Source organism: Trachemys scripta, chromosome 1, assembly GCF_013100865.1.
Source record: "Trachemys scripta elegans isolate TJP31775 chromosome 1, CAS_Tse_1.0, whole genome shotgun sequence".
NCBI lineage: Eukaryota > Metazoa > Chordata > Testudines > Emydidae > Trachemys > Trachemys scripta.
The window spans coordinates 27,092,180-27,117,039 of record NC_048298.1 but is presented as its reverse complement, the minus strand read 5'-3'; the positions used below and the strand labels follow the sequence as shown (position 1 = coordinate 27,117,039).

Here is a 24,860-nt window from a genome sequence, read left to right as displayed (position 1 = left end):
GGGCTTGAGCCCGGGGCTGTCGCCTCATGGCTGGGGCTGGAGCCCGAAGCCCCATGACCGGGGGACGGAGCCTATAGCTGCATGGCTGGATCTGCTCCCTGCCACTCCAGGGCTAAAGCCTACTCCTCCGGCATTTGCGGCTCCAGAGCGGGGCGGATCCCAATCCTTGCTGCTGACTCTGGGGGAGGGTCCACTGCTTTGCCCCCCGTCACTGCCCAGGAGTCTGTGGCTGCATGAAAAGCCCCTGGTAGCTGCTTGTGGCCGCATTTGAGAAACGCTGCTGAAGTTTGAGAAATATGCGTGCATGAATGTTGCTAGTACCTCTTTCATCCTGCTGAGACTGTCCTTCCCACAGATTTTTAACGCTGATAACAGAAAGAAACCTCGCTTTCCAATAGCTCCACTTTTATCAAATTTCTCTTTATTTGAAGGTCACCTTTAAATATCATTTACTTAAATCTCTGTCACAAGGCAGTTGCAAGCGGAGTTGGGCAAAATTTTTAAGATGAAACTTTTTTTGCTGAAAAATGCAGATTCGGGTTGATGAAAACATGTGAATTTGTATTGAATTTGTTGAATTGTTTAGGTTGAAAAACCCACCAAACTTCTGAAAAAATGAAAACATTTCATTTTGATATTTTTGAAATTAAATGTTTAGATTTTTTTTATTCAAAATTACTTCATTTAGAAATTCACTTAAGTTTTATAATTTTTTTTAAAAGCTCAAACATAATGAAACATTTCGTTTTGGGTTGAACAAAACACTTTGAAAAAATTTCATTTCAGGTTGACCTGAAATTAATCTAATTTTTTTGGGGGGGATCAGTTAGTGAACCAAAAAATCAGTTATTCGCACGGCTTTAGATACAAGATGCCTGTTGCTTTAGGATTTGTGATATTTCACCAATGTATACTGTATATCCTTACTAATCATGCTTAGACAGATGTCCAGCATTTAAATAATTAAAGACTAATCACATGCAGTGGTGAATGAGCCACTGGTCCCACGGGGCCTGTGTGCAGGGGCCCCGACCATCTGGTGTGCCCCTGGAAAAAATATGCCACTGCTGGCGGAAGCCCAGAGCTCAGTCACCAGGTGGGTGGGACGGGGAAACCCACGCACCCCAACCCCGCTCCACAGCACCAGCACTGGGCGGGGTAAGCTCCTCCAGCAGCCCCCGACCTTGTCCCCGGCAGCAGCCGTGAGATGGGGAATTCCCCCCCCCCCCTCAGCAGCCCCCATCCCTGGCAGCAGCTGTGGGACAGGGGAAGCCCCCCCCCCCCAGCCCTGTCCCTGGAAGAAGCCCTGGTGCAGCAGGGCAAGCCCCCTCCAGTGCCCCCTACCTGTCCCCAGCAGAAGCCGCGGGGTGGCAGGGCAAGCCCCTGCGCTCAAGCTCTCCTGCCCTGACCCTGTTTCCCCCCAGAAGTGCAGGAGGTGGCAGGGGAAGCCCCAGCACCCAGACCCCTGCAGCGGCTCTAGGACTGGAAGAGCTTTCTCCCCGCTGCGGCCCTGGGGCAGTGGCATGGGGACAGAGCTTCTCTGGTCTTGGGACTGCAGTGGGGAGTGGAGAAAGGAGCAAAAGGGGTTGCGGGACTGCAGTGGGGGGCGGGGCAGAATGGGGAACACCCTGGGTCGAATGCAGGCCGGTCCCAGGGAAGGGGCAGAAAGGGGTGGGGCTGCAGGCAGAAGGGGGTGGAATGGGGGTGGGGCTGCAGGTGGAAGGGGTAGGGAGGGGCCCACTACTTGCTCTGGGCCAGCGCCCCAGGAAATCTTAATCCTCCTCTGATCACATGTCTTGCTACCATTATTTAAACTATTCCCTAAAGTTACAAATTACTAGTCCTAGCTTTGCCATGATGGCCCAGTATGCATCAGCTGTTTAAGAAACCCATAGAGCTGGTTTGAAAGAGCAGAGGTAAATTGTATCTCCCCCTGCTATATAGCATGATTTTCTAAATTAGTTTAAAATAAATAAAAAGTAACTTTAAGAACCATGCCATATACAGGATGAAAGTTATAAACCCACTTACCCGAACTCCTGTATTCCAGCTTTAGCAGGGGCTCCTTGCTGCTGTGATTTTTGGTTTGGTTTGTTTTTTGTATTTTTGTGCTGATTTTTTTCTTTAAAGTTGTCACATTATTTTTAATGGCTATGTCATTTCAGCTATCCCAGCATGAATGGAAAAAAATATAGATTAAAAACTACTGAAGGAAATGAAAGTTCATAGAAAACCACAAATCTTGCCAGTCATTCAAAAGAAGTATTTGATGTCTGAATATGACATGCATTAAAGAGAGGACTTTTTGCCTGTCAGGATAATGCTCCTCTGCTATGTATCTTAATAGTTAACAATGCTACTTTTAATCAAGGTCAATTTTGAATGTTTCAGCACTCTGGAAGTTATATGAGTTACTTTATAACTATATTTCTCTCACAGTTTTTGGTCTCTTGCTCTTCACATTGACAAGGGCTAGGAAATCCAGTCCCTGGTTGGCTAACTGAAGTATGCATACTCCCTTGCAGGCTGATTAAAGGAAGTGGATTGGTGGGCTCCAAAAGGAGACTACTGCTGTCATTTTTAATTGCAAAAGCCACTTGCCATAGTGAGGGCTATGAAAATGAGGAGTAAACGGTGGATAGTGAAGGCTCCATTATCTTTTTGTCTCTCTTACAGTTCTCTGTAGCACTTATCTCCATAGTATCTGAATTACTGATAGGTAATTTAGATCCACAAGGCATTGTCACTACTGGGAATAGAGTGGATTTTGCTTTTCACCTCTGATGAGTGCTGCAAGCACTTTTGGAATTTCCCCCCCACTTTTTGTTAGTATTCTTTGTCTTTTGTTATAGCAGTGGCTGTAGCAAAAAAGAAAAAAAAAGGGTCTCCTTTAAAGAAAAATTAGTTAGTTACACCCTGTCCCCTTCAAACTTAACATTAGAATTATGTCCTACTGTTAATCCTCACTAAGGACAGTAACATTAGGCATGAGTTTGGATGCTATTCTAGTTATATACTAGTTTTGAAACCAAAATAACATATTGCCAACTGGAATAGCTTTGGGAGCTACCTCTGGACCCCCAGTCACTAGACTGGTGGAGATCATGTATTTGTAGGAGCAGTATTCTTGGACTTTGATGGAAAGGACACAAAAATACTCCTGTCAGAACAGAATTATTCTGAGGCGGCAGTGTCGTCTGAGGAGGTAGTGCCCTGGATGGTGGCAGAAGCTGAGACGGAGGTTGAGAATTACTAAATATTGTAACTAGAGGGCTGAGTGAAGATTTTCAGCTGCAGAACGAAGGCTGGGCTGCCCCATTGTTACTAAAAATATATTAAAAATTCCTTTCTAAATGGTTCTCATATTTAGAATCGTAATAAAAAGTGTAAAGGAGGCTTGTATTAATTGTTAAGCTGATTGTGTAAAGCCATGTTGTGATGGAAATTACATATAGTATTTCATGCAAGCAAAATTGCCTTAATGAACCAGATGCAAAAAAGCAATTGAAATACTTCTCATCATTGCAAGTTTTGGATCAAATGGCGTTATTTGATATTAAAGTATATGTCCAAAGTATTGTAAGGTTTCATTCTGGAAACTGTCCTTCAAAAGCATTTACAGTATTCTGAAAGGTTGTATCTGAAATGTATTTAGTTTCAATCACAAGAAAACATCTTAGCTTTCTAAATTAATTTAGCTCTCCCAGTTTTTGTCTTCTATTCCAGGGCTCAGTTACTATTTTCTAATATTGGTTGTCTTAAATGCTGTGGAATTTTGCTATGTGTGAATTATGTGTAGCTATTCTTGTTCAGAACGTTGGCAAGTAATTTGTTATAGATGCATTGTGGAATAATGATTTGTTATTAATTATGGATCTTGTTTTAGTTGAACTTACTTAATAAGCCCTTTATGTTTTCCAGTTCTGTTTATGTGTATTGTATTATCTTTATTCCTTTTGGAGAAGGGGTGAATATTTTGCCACTTAGCTAGTAAGAGATTGAAAACATAAAATTTTATATACAGTACGTCAGCTGTTTTACAACTGATTACAATGAAAGCCCTCTTTCTCTGAATTCCTGCCACAGTCCTCTCTGAACAGGGTCATCTGTCTTCTTCTAAATAATAAAGACTTCAATCAAAGTCACTTGTGGAACTTTCCTAAGTAAAGCAGAAAACCTTCTGATGTGTGTAAATTAGTCTAGCTAAGTCTTCCTTCCCTTGGGTGAGAAGCTCCCAGAGCAGGGGTCGGCAACCTTTCAGAAGTGGGGTGCCGAGTCTTTATTTATTCACTCTAATTTTAAGGTTTCACGTGCCAGTAATACATTTTAATGTTTTTAGAAGGTCTCTTTCTATACGTCTACAATATATAACTTGTTGTATGTAAAGTAAATAAGGTTTTAAAATGTTAAAGAAGCTTCATTTAAAATTAAATTAAAATGCAGAGCTCCCCCAGACTGGTGGCCAGAACCCGGGCAGTGTGAGTGCCACTGAAAATCAGCTCGGGTGCTGCCTTCGGCACGCGTGCCATAGGTTGCCTACCCCTGTCCCAGAGTGTAATCCATGGAGCACTTCCTCAGAGAACTGCCTGGTCACAGGGTGCTGCCTCTGCTCTTTCCATTTGCTGAATATGGTTTAAAAGACATTTAAGAATTCACTACTTTCCTAATTTGCTTTCTCAAGTAAGCAATTGCTGTAGTTGGCAGACGGATGTTATTTGATCATGAATGTATAGTAAAGGTGGCCAACACCATCATGACTTAGAGGAGAGGTGGAGGCCCATGACATCATCTCTGTTAAGATGTATTCCACACTGTGTGAAAAAGTTCATGAATCCCTGGTCAAAGGTGCCTGTGTAAACTTAAACTATGTTTCTTAACTATGGCAAACTCCATCATACTTCAGTTAGTAAACCAGAGAGGTGACTTTTTAGGTGAGTTTTTAATAAACATTACAGTTTGACAGTCATAATTTAGTCAGCTGCTGTGTTGGCAGTTAACAAAAGAAAATAAACTGTATTCCACACTAAGGTGTGAGAGAGGTAACAGCTACGGAAATTTCTGTTGTAAACTCTATCATTTTGTTTAAGGACCTTGCAATTGACACTGCAAACAAAATTTCACCATCAGAGCTGCACAGGCTTATCTCCACAGGGAAAGGAGTGACAAAATGAGGTTCTAGTCTGAGAAATGACCATAAACACATCATCATGGGGTTTCATATTTATTATCTCCTGGCGATTCTGTGTCATTTACTTCTCTCTTAACTGTTGGCTCTGCTGTGCCAACAGGAGTGAAAAACAGTAAAAATTAATGTTAGTTACTAAAGTGAACAACTGCGACTGGTACACACAGGGAGCAGATTTGCTTGGTAGGTAGGTAAGTAAGTGCTATTTATACATAGGCACCCACTGATTTTGGATGCCTCAATTTTTGGGTGCCCAACTTGAGACACCTTGCAGGGGCCTTGTTTTCAGAAATTTCTGAGTACCCATCCTCTGTAAATCAGGCTACTTCAAGGTGTCTCAAGTTGGGCACCCAAAATCCCCAGTCACTTTTTAAAATCTGTCACCATAGAACCATTCTTTAAGGTGTGGAGTTGGCTCAAAGGTTTAACTGATGGCTTCTGGGATTTTTCTGTATTCATAACTCAGCTTTAGATCAGCACGTCTACCATATTTAGTATGCTGAAGCACCAAAAAGGGAGTAGTAGTTTGGATAGAAAGGGGTGTTCTTAGGTCAACTCAGGGCTTTAATTTCTGCCATCTAACATTATTTAAGACTTTCAAGTGGGAGTTTTGCGGCTCTGTAGATGTTGGAGGGGTTAAAGCTTTGTGTTTATGTAAGTCAATGAAATGAGACTTGTAAACACCTGCTTTACTGCTGCGGCATGCACATTAGGCTTTACCTTGCTACTGATGTACTATAAAATGCTGTAGCCTGTACTACTTGCATTTGTTACCGAACTTTCTGGCTACAGCAGCCATGATTTATTTTAAAGTTATAACATTTTTGTAAAAAGCAACAGAGAGTCCTGTGGCACCTCATAGACTAACAGATTTATGCTCCAATACATCTGTTAGTCTATAAGGTGCCACAGGACTCTTTGTTGCTTTTTACAGATCCAGACTAACATGGCTACCCCTCTGATACTTAACATTTTTGTAAATGTTTTTAGGATAACCTCTTGCAAAATAGTCTGTTGTTATCTGTTAGGACAGTAATGTCTCAGCAGAAACATAGATTAATAGTAGACAAATAGAATTATCTATCTATTCACATATGTTCAAATAATACAAAGAGTCCATTCTGTGTTTGCAGGTCAGAACAAGCATTTGAAAGAACATAACCACCCTGTAATTCCAGCTATATGGTTGTGCGTGACCATGTGTTTAGTATAGATCGGCAAACTTCTGTAGCCAAGTTTGTACTTTGGGAATATACCTTTGTGATAGTAAAGACATTGGCAAAAGTAGGTCTGCTTTTTTTGCTCAAACAGATCCACAAACATTTGGAAACTATGCCTAATGGTTTCTCAGATGGAAGAATTTTGCCCTCCTGTTTTTCCCCAAAGCAAAACTTGTTGGCAGTGGGAAGTCTGCAAGACTGTTTTCCAGCTTCCATTGAATAATGTATCTATGCTAAACACTGTAATTCTGAGATGTATATGCCAGTCTGCTAGTATAATTGTTGTTTATTTTCCTTGCCCTCCAACATTTCTGTCTCTCCACAATACAATTGTTCCCAAAAGAGACTCTAGTTTTTGTACTTTTCATGCTTAAACCTAGAAACTAGCTATGCATAAAAAGTAAAATTCAGTTAGGATTAATGATGCCCCAGCTGTGTGTTCTGAACCCTCGTGGGGAAAATAAAATGTGGAGTACTTTTTGAGGAAGGAAAAGAGTGTTGTGTGAAGCAAATAAATGAAAAAAATGATTTTAGTATATTATTTTCAGGGCTTGAATATTTTACCTGACTCCTGCTACCCAGGATAAAATACCTGTGTGAAATACCTATGTGGCCATGACTCCCCAAGGCCACACCTCCAGCAGTTTAAAGGAATAAGAGAGCTGTGTACTGTTTGTTGGACTTTTTACTTAATTGTAACATTGTCAATCAAGTTTCTATTTTATACCGTTTTTAAATGTAACATAGTGCAAATGGCTGGTTAAACACTTATTTATACATTCATTTCATATAAAGAAGCTCTTTGCTCTAGGTGGTCTTTGATGTATTTAAAAAAAACAGACTACTTCAGTAGTTCTGTCCCCTGGCTCCCAATAATTAATATATACCATACCCAGCAGCTAAAAAGTATTACAAATCTTTGCAGTTTCCTGCCAAAGCCTTCCCAAATAGACATAATTATCTTATTCCTTGAATAATATATTAAATGAATAGTATTTAAACCAGCTATAGGACAAGTTTAATACTACAAAAATTGTTGAATAAATTATTCAACAATCACTAGTAAAATTAATCAAATAACCTATTCACCAAATACTATTCAGTCTTACTTACTATCACTCCCTTCTTTTCCTTTCTATCTTTAGTCCATTTAGTCCTATTATAGATCAGTGACTTTTCCTTAGTAATCTTCAGTGTCTATTTCATTCTTATTCTCACTCTTTCCTTTTCCATTTATTGTATTCTCTACCCTCCTACATTGTTTTCTCTCTTTGTTCTCCCCCTGCCTCCAATATCTGTCTATATGTATTTGCCATGCTTTATTTTTCTTATTTTTCCACCAGTCTTTCATTTTCTCCTGCTCGCTCACCCACCCCCTCAAACCCACCCACACATAAGGCTTGGAAATTTTACCACACATCTAATTGTCAGAGGACTAATCCTACTAGCTACAGACCCATGAAGATGTGGGGATCCCCTGTTCATGGTCAATGCTTCTCTCCCCTCCTCCCTTTCCTTCCCCCTCCCCCATTGCTGGGGCTTCAGCACCAGGAGTAATTTGACATTAAAATCTCAGCTTTTGTTTTTCAAAATTATGGTTCCAGCCCTCCTGGTTGTGAAGAAATAGTCAGCCACATTTTCAAGATTATCTTCTTTAGTGATGTCTGCCTGGGTCAGCAGGCACCTGAAACAATAGCTCTGAGAGGGAGGAACTGCATCATTTATTTCATTGGAGTCTGAATTTTGAAACTCATTCCTCTGGATGTGTCTGTGCAGGGAGCACCTCACTGCTACCACCCCATCATCCTTTGTTCAGTTGGGTGGTAGCTGAGTCTCCCTCCTCCTCCGGGACAGACGATGACAGTGATCTTGGGAAGGGGAGATCCAGCCTGCCCAAAGAGGAGTGGTGGTGGTCTCCTAGATGACTGCTCTTATGTGGCCTTACCACTGCCATTCCAAGAAGGGACAGGGGTAGGGCCAAGTTGCATGGGGCCATGGGGGGGGGGGGTGTCCTGAGCCTCGGCTGTCCTCAGTCCAGCCCTGGGCACTGGGAATAAATAGAATAGAAGGGAACTATTTTTGGATCCGCCTCCCACTACTGGGTATCTGAAATATGCAACCCCACCCACCAGTCTCCTATGAATGGAGGAAGGGAGAAGCAGCATTGTGTGGGGAGGGGGAGACGGGGGAGAGGAGGGGCTGTCTCCAATACTCTACCCTTCCCAAAGACTCCACTTTTTTGTTCTCCAACCTGAGCTGAATAGCTCCAGTACCTGCCTTGGCTGCAGGGGTTTTTATCAGTTTCATTCCTAACCAAAGAATTCTGAAGCACAGCAGTGACATTGAAAATACTATGGTTGGTTTTCACATTGTTGTATTTAGGGAAAGCTCTGAACATCAACAGAGGCACTGGAGCTGTCTGTCTGCAGACTTAGGAAGATAGCATGGCATTAGTTCACACTCAGTTCATATTTGTAAACTTATTGTCAAAATCATAAGAGCGAGAAACTTCATTTTTAAAAATGAAAGCTTAGATTTGTGAATACATTGATGGCATTCACCTACGAAAGCTCCCTACTTGCCCTGGGAGAGTGGAGGAGTAGATTTTTCAATCCCTGATAATGTTTAATCAACAGTTTGACAGTTAAAAGACAGAAGTGTAGCAGGTACATGTAAACTATAGTATTACTAACTGTCTCATAACTGGAGATAGCCGAGATACAGTGATACTCAATATTGTACGGTAATTTTCCTATGCAAGAACTATTGGATCTGTAACTGTTAGCCTGCCATAATTATCACTGTTTTCATCTCCTTTCCTTTCTCCTCTTCTCCCTCTGATGCTGCCCTATGTATAACTCATTGTTGAGTAGTGAGATAGTAACATCAAAGTAAATCAACCCTTTCTCCTTTTTTTTCCTCTGTCCTGTTCCCCTGTAAGGAGACCAATCACCTGATGATAAATGAAATGAGACAGCAAACTCTAGAACGTTAACTTTAATATTGAAATAACATCTCATCATGGATAAACAAAACCATTATACAGTTAGAGATTAACATTTTCCCCTTATCTCCCTAGAATCCTACTCAAGTGGGAACAGCGCTGCAGGTTTTCCACAACCTTGGAACTTTGAAGGATACCATTTCTAATGTAGTGGATGGGTACTGTGCATCTCTAGAGGAGAACATCAACAATGCTTTGGATATCAAAGTTTTGACTCAGCCATCCCAGACAGTTACAAGAGGTACAGTATGGGCATGTTATTTAATTTACAGCATAACAGTTTCTGGTCATTTGGCAGAATTGCATTGTGCTGAGTCATGTGGGAGAAAAATGCTTAGCATTCTTTGGAATGCATCATGGAAACCATTAAGGTTTCCTGGAATCTGATTCTACCTTACTTGCATTTGTGAGAGGACCACAGAGACTGGTATATTACTTGTAAGCAGTGCAACAAATCAGACCAATGTATTCAAACACTTTTGTCAAATGGGAATATCTCAAAGTAGTGTTTCTAACTTGGGGGATCACTGCATCATTAAACTTAGTTCCCCTTATTTTTTAAGCTGTGGTACCATGGAGCATTGAAGAACACAAATGCAAACAGATTTAGATGTCAGATTTTAATTTGAAGCCTCTACAACACAGTTTGGGATTCGAATTTTGTGTTAGAACCATAATAATGGCATATGGCTTCTCAAGGAAGATGAAGGTTGCTTAATGGTATTTCCTTCAGTTAAAAAGAATGTCTTATTTTTGTAATTCTAATACCCTTAGGCAAAAGCGTTCAGGTGAGTGCCTATATCCTTGACAGCAACTAGTTGTCCCATGTCACCCTGCCAGTACATCTTACAACAGTGGAGAAGTACATTGGCTTTGTGTTTCTGCTGAGATGAGAAGCACTGAAGTAGTTAATAATAATGCTGACATTTAAAGTATCCTCACTAGACTTCAGAGTTAATAGTTGATTGAGATGATTGGGGCTGTTCACACCTCTCAAAGTTGTTGTTTCAAGCTGTCTGTGACTGCTCAACACTTCTGAAAATCAGGCCACTTCTTTAGGTGCCTATAGATGGATTTTTGTTTTAACCTCATTTAGGCACTCACAGCTGACAATGTTGGTCTTGATTTTTAAATCCTGAAATGGATTGATATGTTGCCTTCAAAATATGTTTAGGTGGCCCTGGCCGAGCTGTTATGCCAACACCAGGGAACACTGCAGCCTTCCGAGCAGCCCTCTGGACAAACATGGAGAAACTCATGGATCAGATCTGTGCAGCTTGTGCACAGGTATTCAGTCCCTATATTTCCTCTTCTACATTAGTGCATTTTTTGCATATACCACATTAGAAAACCTAAATTATCTTTAAAACAAATTCTCTTACAGGTGCAGCACTTGCAAAAAGTACTGACAAAGAAGAGAGACCCTGTTTCACATGTCTGTTTCATTGAGGAAATAGTTAAGGTAAAGTTTTCATTTACCTGAATAAGTTCTTACAAAGACAGTGAGTGGTTCTGTTAAGGAAAATGTGATGAGAGGAGCCTTTCAGTTACAGTTTTAGAGTTCAGTAATGAGACAGTGGTGAAAGTCAGACTAGCATAGAAAAGTGCATTTATGGACTGTTTATGATCTGTGGGGTATATTTGTAGGGCATAGACGTCTTCTTGTAATAATTGTGTTAGTTTTCTTTAAATGAACCGATAAGACACCATTGTCAGTTTTTATTAGTGATCAGTATTGTCACCCCATAATATACTGTGTAGTTTGGGTAATTAATGTTGTGCATTAGTTTTCATAGGAAAATATGTCTTCATGTGGTATCTAGTGTTCTCAGCCATCTGTTTCTCTACTTTTTGGCAATTTCTTCTCCGAAAAAATAATCACGGCTGTTTTTTTCCTTTCAAAGGCCCAGATATGAATACCTATCCTTGTCCATTCATTTGTATTGTTTTCTAGTCTTCTTTGGAATAATTTGATTAATGGTCTCCTTCAGAGCTAGGAACAGCAATATTGAAGCCATTTTGTCTGAGTTAGTAAATGGGAAACAACAAAACCAAAAGAAGTTTTACTGTCTGTTTTCATGCAGACATCTCCTTTTCTATGCATATGGCTGGTTTATTAATTCATACAGATTTAATTTTTGAAATGGTTTTGGGAAATTATTCATATGTAAATTTTTCTCAACAGTAAAATCAAATAATAAAGGTTGAACACAGTGAACTTACTTGTCCATTACTTAAGCCCACTCTGAAATACACGGAGTATAGCATTGCCCTGTGGCCAGACACTTTGAAATATCTCCTTGAGAGGAAATGACTAGCTTTCTTTCTTTTCTTTTTCTTTTTCTAAACCCAAAGAAGTGGATAAGCTTTAGGTAAATGTCTCTGCATACTAAAAACTTGCTCTTGCAAAAATTATCCATTGGCCCTTGGGCTTCACAAACTGTCTCTGCAATAGGCCAACCTCTTAAAAGAGGAAAATGACCCTTCAAACAAATGGAGCAATCCTGCACACTGGGAAGTTGTGGAGCAGTTTGGATGCGAAGAGAACTCATGTAAATGAGCTTTCCATCTTCCATATGTAGCAGCTCCCTCTCCTGGATCCATCCCCAGTGTCCCTCATTACTTTTGAGGAGTGGCTGTTGGACCAGGAGGGGGCTTTCCCAATCGTTGGAGGAGGCTTAGGGAAAGGGGGTTGGGCAGGGAGCGAGCGAGAGAGAGAGACTGGGAAGACTTCTTTATCTCAGTGTTTAAAGAATACCCAAGTGAATGGAAGGAATTTTGTAGGCTTAAATTAGGGAAAGACTGGCCAGTAAATTAAATACTGTGTTCTAATCCATAAAGTGCTGAGCCTCTGTTCTGAGGTACTGAACACCCTCCCCTCCCATTAATTTCATAATGTGGGACTGAGCCTATGGTGCCAGAATGAATTTTAAAAATAATAACCATGGAGAAACAAATATATATCTCCTTCTCAATTAGTAACCTCTTCAGTAAATTATGAGATTAGCATAGAGGAGTATAAAACAAAGCTGGACAGTTCTTATTCTGGGAATGAGATAGCTAATACAGTATCAGGTCTTCTTGCAACTCTTCATCCTGCATAGTATGGTGCTTTTTTACTTCTTCCTTTCTCAGGTTGATACCGTACAATACAGGGCTTTTCTTAGCCATTATCATGGTAACCCCCAGTGTGAGGTCTACGGGAAAAAGTACTGTGCAGCATCATGTGGTGAGTGTAGGCAACAAAGCCACACAAATCAGTGTTGATGGTGTTCAGCCAAAAGCAGTCAAGTACTAGTCACAGCTAAAATTTGGGAAGCCATGTAAATCCACTCAGTTTGAGCTGTACAGACAGCTGTCTGGGGGAGCAAGAACTACAATGTACATTGCCAGTAAGAAATAATCACAGCACTGACTCATGAAAACTGTATAGCTCATAGTAATCCGAGCCACCACCAGTTCACAGCTGGCATTACCATCTTCAAGTCCTCTGAAAAAGGATGTAGAGAGGGGAGAGAAGGTTGGATGTTCTTTGTGTTCGGTTTCATTAGTAAACTGAGCTAAACAATTAAACAAGCTAAATGTAATAGCATTATACCCATTTTCTAAGGCAGCATGCCCACACCAGATGATATCTAGATGACATTCCACTCTGCATTCTGTGTACTAATTACAATTAGTGATGTCAACATTATTATTAGTCATCTTCTGTGGCAGCTGCACTACCACTTTGCCTTTCCAACCTGCTTTCTTGTTCTAACCATGGCAGTATAGGCGCCAGCCGAAGAAACATGAGAGAGGTGACCCCGGCCTTGATAAACACACGCCCTTTAATAATAAGGAAACTGGTTGCTTTTTGGTTCATTACCTTCTTCCATCTACATATGTAGACTTAAAAATGACAAATAATAATATTGAAACTAAAGGTGAACTGTTTTTTTTTTTTCCTGCCAAGATATTCTTTCAGTGAATCTTGATGGGTTAATCTCAGACTTTTCAGGCAAAAGAATGAAAAACTTATTTTACATGTTATTGTTTTGAAATGTATTAGTAATTTTTATTTTAAAACTGATGTTTAAACATTAAAATTACAAATACATTTTGAAATAATTTAATTTGTTGTGCTTGTTCTCTTAATGATTCTGTTCTTTATAATGATTTTGTATTTATTTAAAAAATAGATTTGATTCACCTTTAAAGAACTCGTAGGTAACTTCAACTGTTCTACCCTATTTCTTTCCCCTTTCAATAGCTAGTGACTAATCCTGCTCCTGTGAAGGCCCATAGCTAAGCTAACATTGATTTCAGTATCTGGCCTATCTTTTTATGAGAGCCCATTCCCTAATCATATAGGTAAGACTCTGATTGAGCTCCTTGTGATACAGAGTTGAAACTGAACTCTGATCTTCACATACGGTAGATCCTCCACTCCCACACATTTCAGTTAGTGGCATTACAAAGTGAAAAGCAGTTTTAACAGCATGACAAAACATTTTGTATTTTTGGAAATTGTGATTGGTGGACCCACTTGAGTTGGGGCTCCCTCCATTCAGACAAGAGGGGGCCAATCACAGAACACTCCATAAACAGCCCTTCTTTCCTCCCTTTGGTCTGCTAGTGCCCATATTTGTTAACAATCCAATTAGACTGCAAAGGCCATCATTCCCCCAGACTTTTGGGAAGAGGGTGGACGAAGGGCTGAAGGGGTTTATTATTATTATTTTATTTTATTTATTGGAGCACTGGATTGGGATTCAGGAGACTTCAGTTCTATTCCCAGCTCCCACTGGCATACTGAGTGACCTTCAGCAGATCACTTCCCCTCTCTGTGCCATAGTTTCCCTATCTGTAAGGTGGGGATAATGATATTGGCCACCTTCAATAACCACTTCAAGAGAAACTGATTAAAAGTGCCACATAAGAGCTATTCTTTTGCATGTTGTGGAAGGCTTTTTTTCTCATACTTCCTGGTGGGTATTTTTGGAGTTGTATAAGCAGTCTATTTTATTTAATTGTCAATTTTGGAATTGTGAAATTTCAATTACACAAAAGTGCCTAGGAATGTGGGGGAAGGGTGGAGGGGTTAAAAATTAAATTTAAAAAAACCAACAATAAATCTGCATTTCACAAAAATACTGTTGAAAACATTTTTATTTTTTATTTTTTGCAAAATTGACAAAAAAAATGTAGCTTGTTTCATTTCAGATGTGAATGTTTTCACATTCCATTATTGACAGAATTGCAAATGGTCCCAAGTGGAAAAACTGAAAAGCCAGTAGAATTACTGCCTTCTTTGAGTTTGGAGAAAATATAATTTTATTTAGTTTTTCCTTAATTATTATAGGTATGATTTTTTTGCTATTTTTTCCGCAAAATTTTTTTTTAGAAGCACCAGTGGGCACAGAAACTACTTAAATATTATTATTATTTATTACTAATTGGTTAAGTACAGATATGGTGTCTGGCACAGTACAAGACATGAGTAAAGACATCAGTCCTGATCTTACACTTAATACTCAATTTTAAACACAAGTACGCCCATTGACTTCATTGAGGATACTCATGTGCTTAAAGGTAAGCATGTACATAAATGTTTTCAGGATTGGAGCTACAGTCCCTGCCTTTAGGTATAATGTGTTTGCATTCTAAGCCCCAATCCTGGAATTGAATAAACTCTTGTACCTGCATGGAGGTAAATTTAATACAAATTTATACTGCAGATTCAGGGGCTTATATGAAATAAATTCTAACTACGTTGTGTTGAACGTAATTTTTTCCTTTTCCCTTAAATTTAATTTTTATTTTTATTTTTATGTGGGACAATGTCTAAAAATGCACCATCATTAAGAATAGATGGTTTTTTTGTTTGTTTTTTCTTGGGGGGATGGAGTGAGGGGGAGGGTTGGGCGTGGCTGACTCAGGAGACTGATAGTGGCATGTGTTGCTCTTCACCTGTGGCTTGCTGGGTTTGATGATGAGTGAAAGCTAACGTGAAATGAGTTGATAGTTTCAGTCTGGTTCCTAGTGAACAAGAATACACTTAACAAAACCACCACCGTTGTTTGCATTAATTATTGTTCTTGCCAGTCTCACTAGAGAAGCTAAGGACTGGATAGACTTCCAGATAGAACTAATCCCTCAACCTGAGATGTGGTTCTTCTTTGAGTGCTTGCTAGTGTTGATTCCTTTCTAGGTGTATGCATGCCCATGTGAACACTTGTTGGAGATTTTTGCCTTAGCAGTATCCGTAGGGTCGGCGGTGGCGCCCTCTGGAATGCCGCGCTCATGCATTGGTATATTAGGCGCTAGTGGTCCTACGCCCTCTCAGTTCCTTCTTACCACCCATGATGGTTGGGTTCTCCCTTCCCCTTGCTTTGCAAGCGGATAGCATTTTTTCTCTCACCTCTTCGCTATTGTTCTTTGTATGTACTTGTTTACAGTAGTTAGTGAGTAAGTGGGTGTTAAGTGTTAGTAGTTAGTAAAGTCCCGGCAGGGGACTTACCCCAGAACGGGACATGCCCCCGTCCCCAGGTTTTAAGCCCTATTCTGCCTGTAAAAGGCCTATGCATTATCAGCATTATCTCTGGGCTACACCGGGCAATTCTCAGCCGTCCCTCTCTACCACCCCTCCTTCCGTCCCTCTTCAGAGATCCTTCTCACGAGAACTCCTCATTCAGGAGGTCGACAGCCTTCTGAAGCTGGGGGCAGTGGAGGAATGAGGGGGAAATGAGGGGGAAAGGATTCTACTCCTGTTATTTCCTAATCCCGAAAACAAAAGGGGTCCTAAGACCCATTCTGGAACTGCGGTGCCTCAACAAATATCTCAAGAAGTTGAAGTTCCGCATGGTCTCCCTGGTTTCCTTCATTCCTGCCCTGGATCCGGTAGACTGGTATGCTTCTCTTTTAAGGACACAGAGGGTTCCTCAGTTTTTTGGTGGGCTAGTGTCATTTCCAATTCACGGCGCTATCCTTTGGTCTCTCGTTGGCCCTGTGGGTGTACACAAAGTGCCAGTAGCTGCTTATCTGAGGTGTCCAGGTCTATCCATATCTTGATGACAGGCTCATCAATGGCAGATCTTGGGATCAGGTGCAGAGGAGCCTCAATCTGGTGTGTTCTGTCACGACCTGGGCCTGTTAATAAATGAAAAGAAATAGACCCTCATACTAGTGCAACGGATAGAGTTCATAGGCGCGGTCTTCGACTCCACGTGGGCCAGAGACTTCCTTCTGGAGGCCCGTTTCCAAGCCATGTTGGGCTTGATCTCACATATAAGGGACCACCCACTCACCACCGCCCGCACCTGCCTGAGGTTGTTAGGCCACATGGCAGCATGTACTTACGTGGTCCATCATGCCTGGCTCCATTTCTGGCCGCTGCAAGTGTGGCTGGCATCAGTCCACGCCCCCGAGAGGCACGATCTAGACCCAGTAGTCAGGGTGCTGGACCATATCTAGTCCCTGGAATGGTGGGTGAACCCCAGATCGGTGCTGGAGGGCGTTCCCTTCGTAGCCCCGTCCCCATTGGTGACCCCGGTTTCCAATACCTCGGACCTGGGATGGGGAGCCCACCTGGGTGGGTTCAGCATGCAAGGCCGCTGGTCGCAGAACGATCGCTCCCTCCACATAAATGTCAGGGAGCTCAGAGCGGTTCACTTGGCCTGCCAGGCTTTCCGGTCCTACCTGGAGGGCAAGATGGTACAGGGCCTGATGGATGACGCCGTCGCAATGTTTTATTTCAACAAGCAAGGCAGAGCCAGGTCGTCAGCCCTTTGCCAGGAAGCTCTCTGGCTCTGGGACTTCTGTGTGCGGCATGCCATTTATCTCGTGGCTGCGCACTTTCCCAGACCAGGAACATGTTAGCAAATCATCTCAACAGATTCTTCTCAGCTCACCAACTCACTCCATCTGGGTGTGGTCAGTGTGATCTTCCAGAAGTGGGGAACTCCCCGAGTGGACTTATTCGCGTCTTGTCAGAACAGGAAATACCACGTGTTCTGTTCGATTTGGGAGATGAAGAGAGGCTCCCTGTCAGACGCCTTTTTACTCCTATGGTCCGGGGCTCTGATGTACACATTCCCGCTGGTGCCATTAATCCACAGGGTTCTAATGAAGATCAAACAAGACAGGGCAAAGGTAATACTGATAGCCCTGGCTTGGCCTCACCAACACTAGTTCAGCACTCTGTTAGACCTCTTGGTGGTGACCACACTGCAGCTGACGCTCTGGCCGGATCTGCTTTCTCAGAACACGGCAGTCTTCTGCACCCAGACTTGGCAGTGAGTGCTGCACCTGACAGCTTGGCTGCTGCGTGGTTGAATGTGCAAGAGCAGGAGTGCCCCGCCCATGTCTAGCAAGTCCTGTTGGGCAGCAGGAAGCCCTCCACCAGTGTGACCTACCTGGCTAAGTGGAAATGATTCACGTGCTGGGCCTTGGACCAGGGTATTTGGCCTGAGCAGGCTCGCTGCAGTTGATCCTGGACTACCTTCTGCATCTCAAGCTCCAGGGCTTTTCTCTTTCATCAATTAAGGACCGCTTGACTGCTATTTCAGCCTTTCACCCTCCATTCTAGGGCAGGTTGATCTTCGCTTATGACATGACGGTCTGGTTTTTGAAAGGTCTGGAATGACTCTATCCCCATATCTGGGATCCAGTCCCTTCTGGGGACCTGAATCTCGTGCCGGCGCAGCTCATGGGCCCCCGCTTCAAGCCCTTGGCTTCCTGTTCTCTTCTTCTACTCTCCTGGAAGGTCTCATTCTTAGTGGTGATAATATGTGCCCGCAGGGTCTCTGAAATTAGGGCACTAACCTCAGAGCCGCCATATATGGCGTTTTTCAAAGACAAGGTCCAGCTGAGGCTGCACCCAGCTTTCCTGCCCAAGGTTGTTTCACAGTTTCATATGCGCAAGGACATATTCTTGCCCATCTTCTTCCCAAAGCCTCATGAGTCAGAGGCGGAGCATAGATTACACTCTCTGGACATCAGGAGAGCACTGGCCTTTTACATTGAAAGGACTAAGCCATTCCAGAAGTTGACACAGTTATTTGTCGTGATGACAGGATGAAAGATCTTTCGGTGTCTGCCCAGAGAATTTCATCATGGATTACCACCTACATCTGGTTTTGTTATAAGCAGGCAAAAGTACCTCCACCGGCGATTGTAGCCACCCACTCAACTAAGGTGCAAGCCTTGGCGGCAGCCTTCCTAGCCCAACTGCCAATTCAAGATATCTGCAGGACCACTACCTGGTCGTCCATTCACACATTCACGTCTCGTTATGCCCTTACCCAGTAGGCTCGAGACGACGCTGGTTTCGGTAGAGTAGTGTTGCAAGCCGCACGGCTGTGAACTCTGAGCCCACCTCCATGGATACTGCTTGTGAGTCACCTAGAATGGAATCAAAGCAACAACAAAAAAGCACTCGAAGAAAAAAAATGGTTACCTACCTTTCGTAACTGTTGTTCTTCGAGATATGTTGCTCATATCCATTCCATTACCCGTACTCCTACCCCTCTGTCAGTGTTGCTGGCAAAAAGGGCTGGCGGTACCTAATATACCGATGCATAAGTGCAGCACTCCAGAGGGTGCCACTGCCAATCCTACGGATACCGCCAAGGCAAAAATCTCTGACAGCTGTGCATGTGGGCATTCACACACCTAGAATGCAATGGACATGAGCAACACATCTCGAAGAACAAGTTATGAAAGGTAAGTAACTGTTTTTTCCCCCTCAAGAGCAAGGTGAAAGCATATTAGAAGAGTGTAGGAAACCTTACACTGCTGCCAATGCTGGACCTGTTTTCTGGGTACAAGAAAATGTTAGTCTCTTGGGTGGCCACTGACTTTCTGAAGCATTAGATTTATTTTTTTACAGTTTATACTTATCTTTCAGTGGTATGAGAGGATTAATGTTTTTGAAGCACTTAAAAGACACAGGACATTATTTAAGAACTTATTATTTTTACTGCTTGGAAATAGATTTTCTTAGGAATCACCTAAGTGTTCTAATGGTGAGTTTCAAAACTATCTACTCTTAACCTTTATTTTCTAATTCAGGAAGTTTTATTTTAAAAACAGTTTTAATTACTTTCTCAGTTGCATAAAAACACCCTTTTTAATTTTGCACTGCTGCTGGAAATCTAGAAACCATTATACCTTTGGCTTAAAGTGATCAGACTCAGTGTAATGAAATTCCAAGCCCTGCAGTAAAAGAAAGATTTCTTTTAAAAAATCATGATGGTGTTTATTGAATAAATTTACCTGCAATATATAATGTAGACAACATCAGAAATTTAAATGCACTAATCTTTTTTGTAGTTTAATCCTGATTACCTGTAGAAGATATCAAGGGTTTATTCAGAACACGTTTTGCATTAGTCTGTTTCTGTACTGATGAATTGTACTACTGAAAATGATAGCTTTTGTTCATAGTCTAACATTTGGCAATTATGTTGCTATAGAAATAGTGCAAATGGATTTTCCTTAGTTCAGTCCCAGGAGGTCTTGCTGTACAGAATTATTAAATCACTTGCACTCTTGCTTTATTGGTGGAAAAAATATTTAGGTTGTACTTTAAATATCTTCAGTTTTCCGAGTGATGTTCTCAAATCTGTCTTTCAGTATGCCAGGCTTTTGACTACAGATGGAGAACATTGTGTGCATCAGTATGCAAAGCCTCATTCCACGAGCCTGCAGAAAATAGCTTATATTCTCTGTATTGTTTTACATTTCAAAGAGACTTGACAATAAAGATGTTTTTCATATCCTAGTCAAAATATCAAAGTTTTCACAGGAAAAATAAGTTGTCGGGGGATGGTTGTGAAATGTGAACTTGCTTGGGAGTAGCATATCAGAGTGGGTATAGTATTTTGACGTTAGAATAGCAATGTTAAATACACACAAATCTGATAATTCACAGATGGGAGGTTATTGTACTCATTAAGTTCTGAACTTACGTCATGAGTGGCTCTGCTATTTAGGATGTAATGAAGACAAACTCGTAAAAAATAAATCTTATGTTTTCGGTACCCTCTAATACTGAATATAGTGGTACTCTTTCATTCTCATTTCTTTAATCTGGATTTGATATAAAATACTAACTTGATATATTAAGAACAGAGCTCTAGAGATTGCATTTCAGTAATTATCAAAGTTAATTAGTAGTTTATATATGGGTTTTTTTTAAATTAGGTAAGCTGTTCTGATTTTGTGTTCAAAGCTAACTTTAAATCAGTTTGTCATACTTAATATTATTGTATGGTAGTGGGGGCTGCAGAACTTTAAACATCTTTGCTTCTATGACACTGGTGTTCAGCAATTTATTGACACTTCAAAAGCTGTCTACTGAAAAATGGGTTATACTTTTTGAGCTATGGAATCAAGCCAGTTTCATAAGAGCATGTGGGAATGCAGTTTTATCACTTGGATTTTACCAGCCTGCAGTAGATACCATCTAAAATAATCTTGTAATCCTCTGAGTAGGCAGCGTTAAGCTAAATGTGGAGTTTGCAGTTGATTTGAGCAACTACAATACTAATATGACTCCCAACTATAAAAGGAACAGACTTATTTCAGTCTATCTACAATACATTGTATTGTAATAATGAAGACTGTCAAAAGGAGAATTTTATATAATGTCCAGATATTGTATCTTTAAAATGTTCTTATTGTTTCTGTTGTCATACTAAAATATAAACTAATACTCCATCTTCTGAATCTGAATCCTTCCCATGCTGTCATGTCACTTAAGACAGTGGTTCTCAACCTTTCCAGACTACTTGTACCCCTTTCAAGAGTCTGATTTGTCTTGTGTACCCCCAAGTTTCACCTCACTTAAAAATTTATAAAATCAGACATAAAAATACATACATGTCACAGCACACTATTACTGCAAAATTGCTTACTTCCTCACTTTTACCATATAATTATCAAATAAATCAATTGGAATATAAATATTGTACTTACATTTCAGTTTATAGTATACAGAGCAGTATAAACAAATCATTGTATGAAATTTGAATTTGTAGTGACTTCACTAGTGCTTTTTATGTAGCTGTTGTAAAACTAGACAAATATCTAGATGAGTCGATGTACCCCTGGAAGACCCTGTACGTGTACCCCTGGTTTAGAACCACTGACTTAGGACCTGAAGAATGCCCTGCCATCCCTCTCTATCATGCTATTTGCCAGAATGGCTATCTTGTATTTCTGTAGCACAACATTTTTACAAAGAGAAGTTGTTGGCCTATCGCTCAACCCCCAACTTGGAGGACATATGGACTGCTTTTCGTTTGGTCGCTAATTTTGACATGTCTGGCTTGGGTAACACTGTGAGGAGTTAAATTACCACTGGCTTAGCTCTCAGGGTCATTGGACTTCCCACTGCATCAAGGTACGGTCTCCAGGGAAGGACTCCATCATCTTGTTTTACAATAAAGAGATTTACTTCAGATAACCTTAATTTACAGTATTGCTTGCTCGAAGACCATGTCTGCACTACTCCTTATGTCGGCAAAACTTATGTAGCTCAAGGGTGTTGTGATAGGTTGTACAAACCACACACTGGGCAACAAGGTGTTAAGGGATTATTTTGGGCTCAGCCAGCTCTGCCCTGCCACACCTGATGCAAATGCTCCATCTGATGGAGGAATTAAAAGGCAGGGAATTAGCTCATTTGGGTGGCAGAGCTGAGGTGAGCAGACTTGCAGGCCCAAAGCTCCAGCAGAGCAGAGGGACGCCTAAGACTCCGAACAGCTGCTCAAAGGGGCTGTCCCTGAGGGAAGGGAGGACCGAACCCAGAGACACCCAGAGAGGGAAGTATCTTGTGGAACGTGGATGTACTTATTGTGGTTTCAGTTTCCACACCAGGGGAAAGCCTTGGACTAAGCTGACCCCATGGGGGGGGGAGGAGAGGGGACGGCTGGATGGACGAGAGGAAGAGGCCCAAGGAGGACAGTCTTAAACAGCCTTGGTTGCCAAACTACTGGTAGACCAAAGGGCTCTGGGTCAGAGCCCAGTGGAATGGGAGGGCCCGGGCTCCCCTTCCCACAACCCCCTTGGCAGTCAGAAGTTGTAGCCGTGAGCACTAGAACACGCTCCCCAAGAAAAGACTGTTACAGGTGTGGAAAAAAAAACACCCTGAGTGACATAAATTTCACCAGCATAAGTGGTAGTGTGCACAATGCTATGTCGGCGGGAGACATAGCTACTGCTGCTCGTTAGGGATGGTTTAATTATGTCGACGGGAGAGCTCTTTTTAATCAGCATAGAGTGGCTACATGAAAGATCTTGTAGCAGTGCAGCTGCATCACTACAGTTGTGCCGCTGTAAGATCTCAAGTGTAGATATAGCCTAAGTATATCCTAGTAAATGTCCAGATTATGGCTCCTATGAGGCTCAGCCATGCTGGGCAGTAAGATGAATTACCACTGTCTGAGGGACAGTGCCAAGAGGAATTATTCTTCACTGATGTAGCATTCTTTGTTCGTCTGGGAAGAACGAGTTAATGTGGAGGAAGATGCACAATAATATTGTCTGGACACAAGGGTAATACCAAGGCAGTAATTTTCAAGGCAACATGTGAAATCAAAGTATAAGAGGTGGAAAAAGCCTTTATGGTAATAGCTAATTATAACCCCAATTTAATGATGCAAGTAAGCACATGCTTAATTTAAAGTATCTGAGAAATACTGTTGAAGTCCATGGGACTATGCACATGCTTAAAGTTAAGGATGTGCTTTTGTGGTGTGTGATTGTTTGTATCCCAGTCATAGACCAGGAACTTATTGTGCTAGGTGCTATACAAACACAGAACAAAAAGACAGTCCCCACCCTGGAGAGGTTACACTCTTAAGTATAAGACAAAAAACAACAGTTTGATACAGACAGATGGGGGAATACAGGTGAACAATGAGACAGTAGTGCTTTGCTGAATCATGACCCATACCAGAAAGTTACAGTATACTTGAGGGTACAGAGACCTCCTTTTACAGTCATCTTCTGCCATCAGATGTGTGGATGCAAGACCCATACTAGTTACTCCAAAGTATTTGAGATCAGAATTTGTCCCATACTATATATTATGTTTCTTGGCCTAAACATAACCAATGTTGTTCCCACCATGCCCCAGCTTTTTCTGTGTAATGTGTGTGCTAATGTAAACTGTGTTGTTGAGAAAAGACCCAATCCTGCAACCCCCTACTCATGCAGAGTCCCATTGGCTTCAGTGCAAGTATTCACATGAGTAAGGAATACTCATTCGAGGAAGGTTTGTGAGATTGAGTCTAATTTATAAATTGTGTAAGAGGGAGAAAAATGCAGTGGTAGGGAATGGGGTGAAACTGGAATCTAATTTCTGATAATTTTCCTTGGACTTTACATGATGAAATAGAAGAGAATGTAGACCTCTAAGAATAACATTTACAAAAATGCCTATGTCCCATTTTCAGAAGTAATTTAGTAGTCTGGGGCTATGTCTACACTACAGCTTATGTCGGCATAATTTACGTTGCTCAAGAACGTGAATAAAGCATCCCCCTGAGCGACATAAGTTACACTGACATAAGCACCGGTGTGGACAGCACTAAGTTGGCAGGAGAGCTGGAGTAGTTTAGCCGATGGGAGAGCTCTCTCCCATTGGTTTAGAGCAGCTACGTTAGAGAGCTTACAGCGGCGGCAACTGCAGCACTGTAAGTTCTCTAGTGTAGTGGTAGCCTACGTGTCATTTAAAGGTACTTTTATAATTCGTCAATCCTGACTGACTGTGCACTGGGCCAATCCAAAGCAGTTGGAGAGCTCCTCTAATTTATGTTGCTTGCCAGTGACTCCAGTTGTCCCACAATTAGGGATTGTCAAGCTGCAGAGAAGCATTGGTTATGCCTTTTACACTGACTACCGGGGTTACATAGGAGCCACTAAATTGATCCTGTACCACTGGAGGATCCTCCTGTGCTGGGATGACCCTCCCCTGGCCAGCTATGCCTGCACTAGAGTTTCTTGGCACCAGTGGTGGTGTGTAAAGTAGCCACTGTACAGATGAAGGTTACAGTCAGTGTTTTTATATTCAGAATACAGTAACTTTTCAATATATAGAATTGGTTTGGCATACTCCAAAACATTTATGGAATTAATAACGCATTCTTTTCAGAATAGTCTATAAAACAAAAGTAATAAATACTGTGGGGTCAATCCTAATCTCATAAAGGTTTATTTCAGTAGTATTTTTCTCATTCACTCTGGTGTTATATTAGAATCAGGCAGAGTGTATACAGTATAGTTCATGGTAAACCTTCCACAATATTGCTTATGCAGGAATTACTTGTTTAATGAATGCATATACAGTTCTCTGACAATGTATAGCTCTTCAGTTGATAGGAATAAGGCTTTGAAAGTTTGATTCAGATATGTCCCATAATGAGAAATATATGAATACACCTCTACCTCGATATAACGCTGT

At 41.4% G+C, this 24,860-nt stretch overlaps 1 protein-coding gene across 1 annotated transcript in view; it reads left to right on the top strand.

Annotated features, from left to right (window-relative positions):
- Positions 1-24,860, top strand: part of COG5 (component of oligomeric golgi complex 5) — a 296,023-nt gene that overhangs the window by 189,098 nt on the left and 82,065 nt on the right. The window contains exons 8-10 of the mRNA XM_034766634.1: positions 9,485-9,650; positions 10,584-10,696; positions 10,794-10,871. Coding sequence (XP_034622525.1) covers positions 9,485-9,650; positions 10,584-10,696; positions 10,794-10,871 — 357 coding nt within the window. The remainder of the gene's footprint in view (positions 1-9,484; positions 9,651-10,583; positions 10,697-10,793; positions 10,872-24,860) is intronic.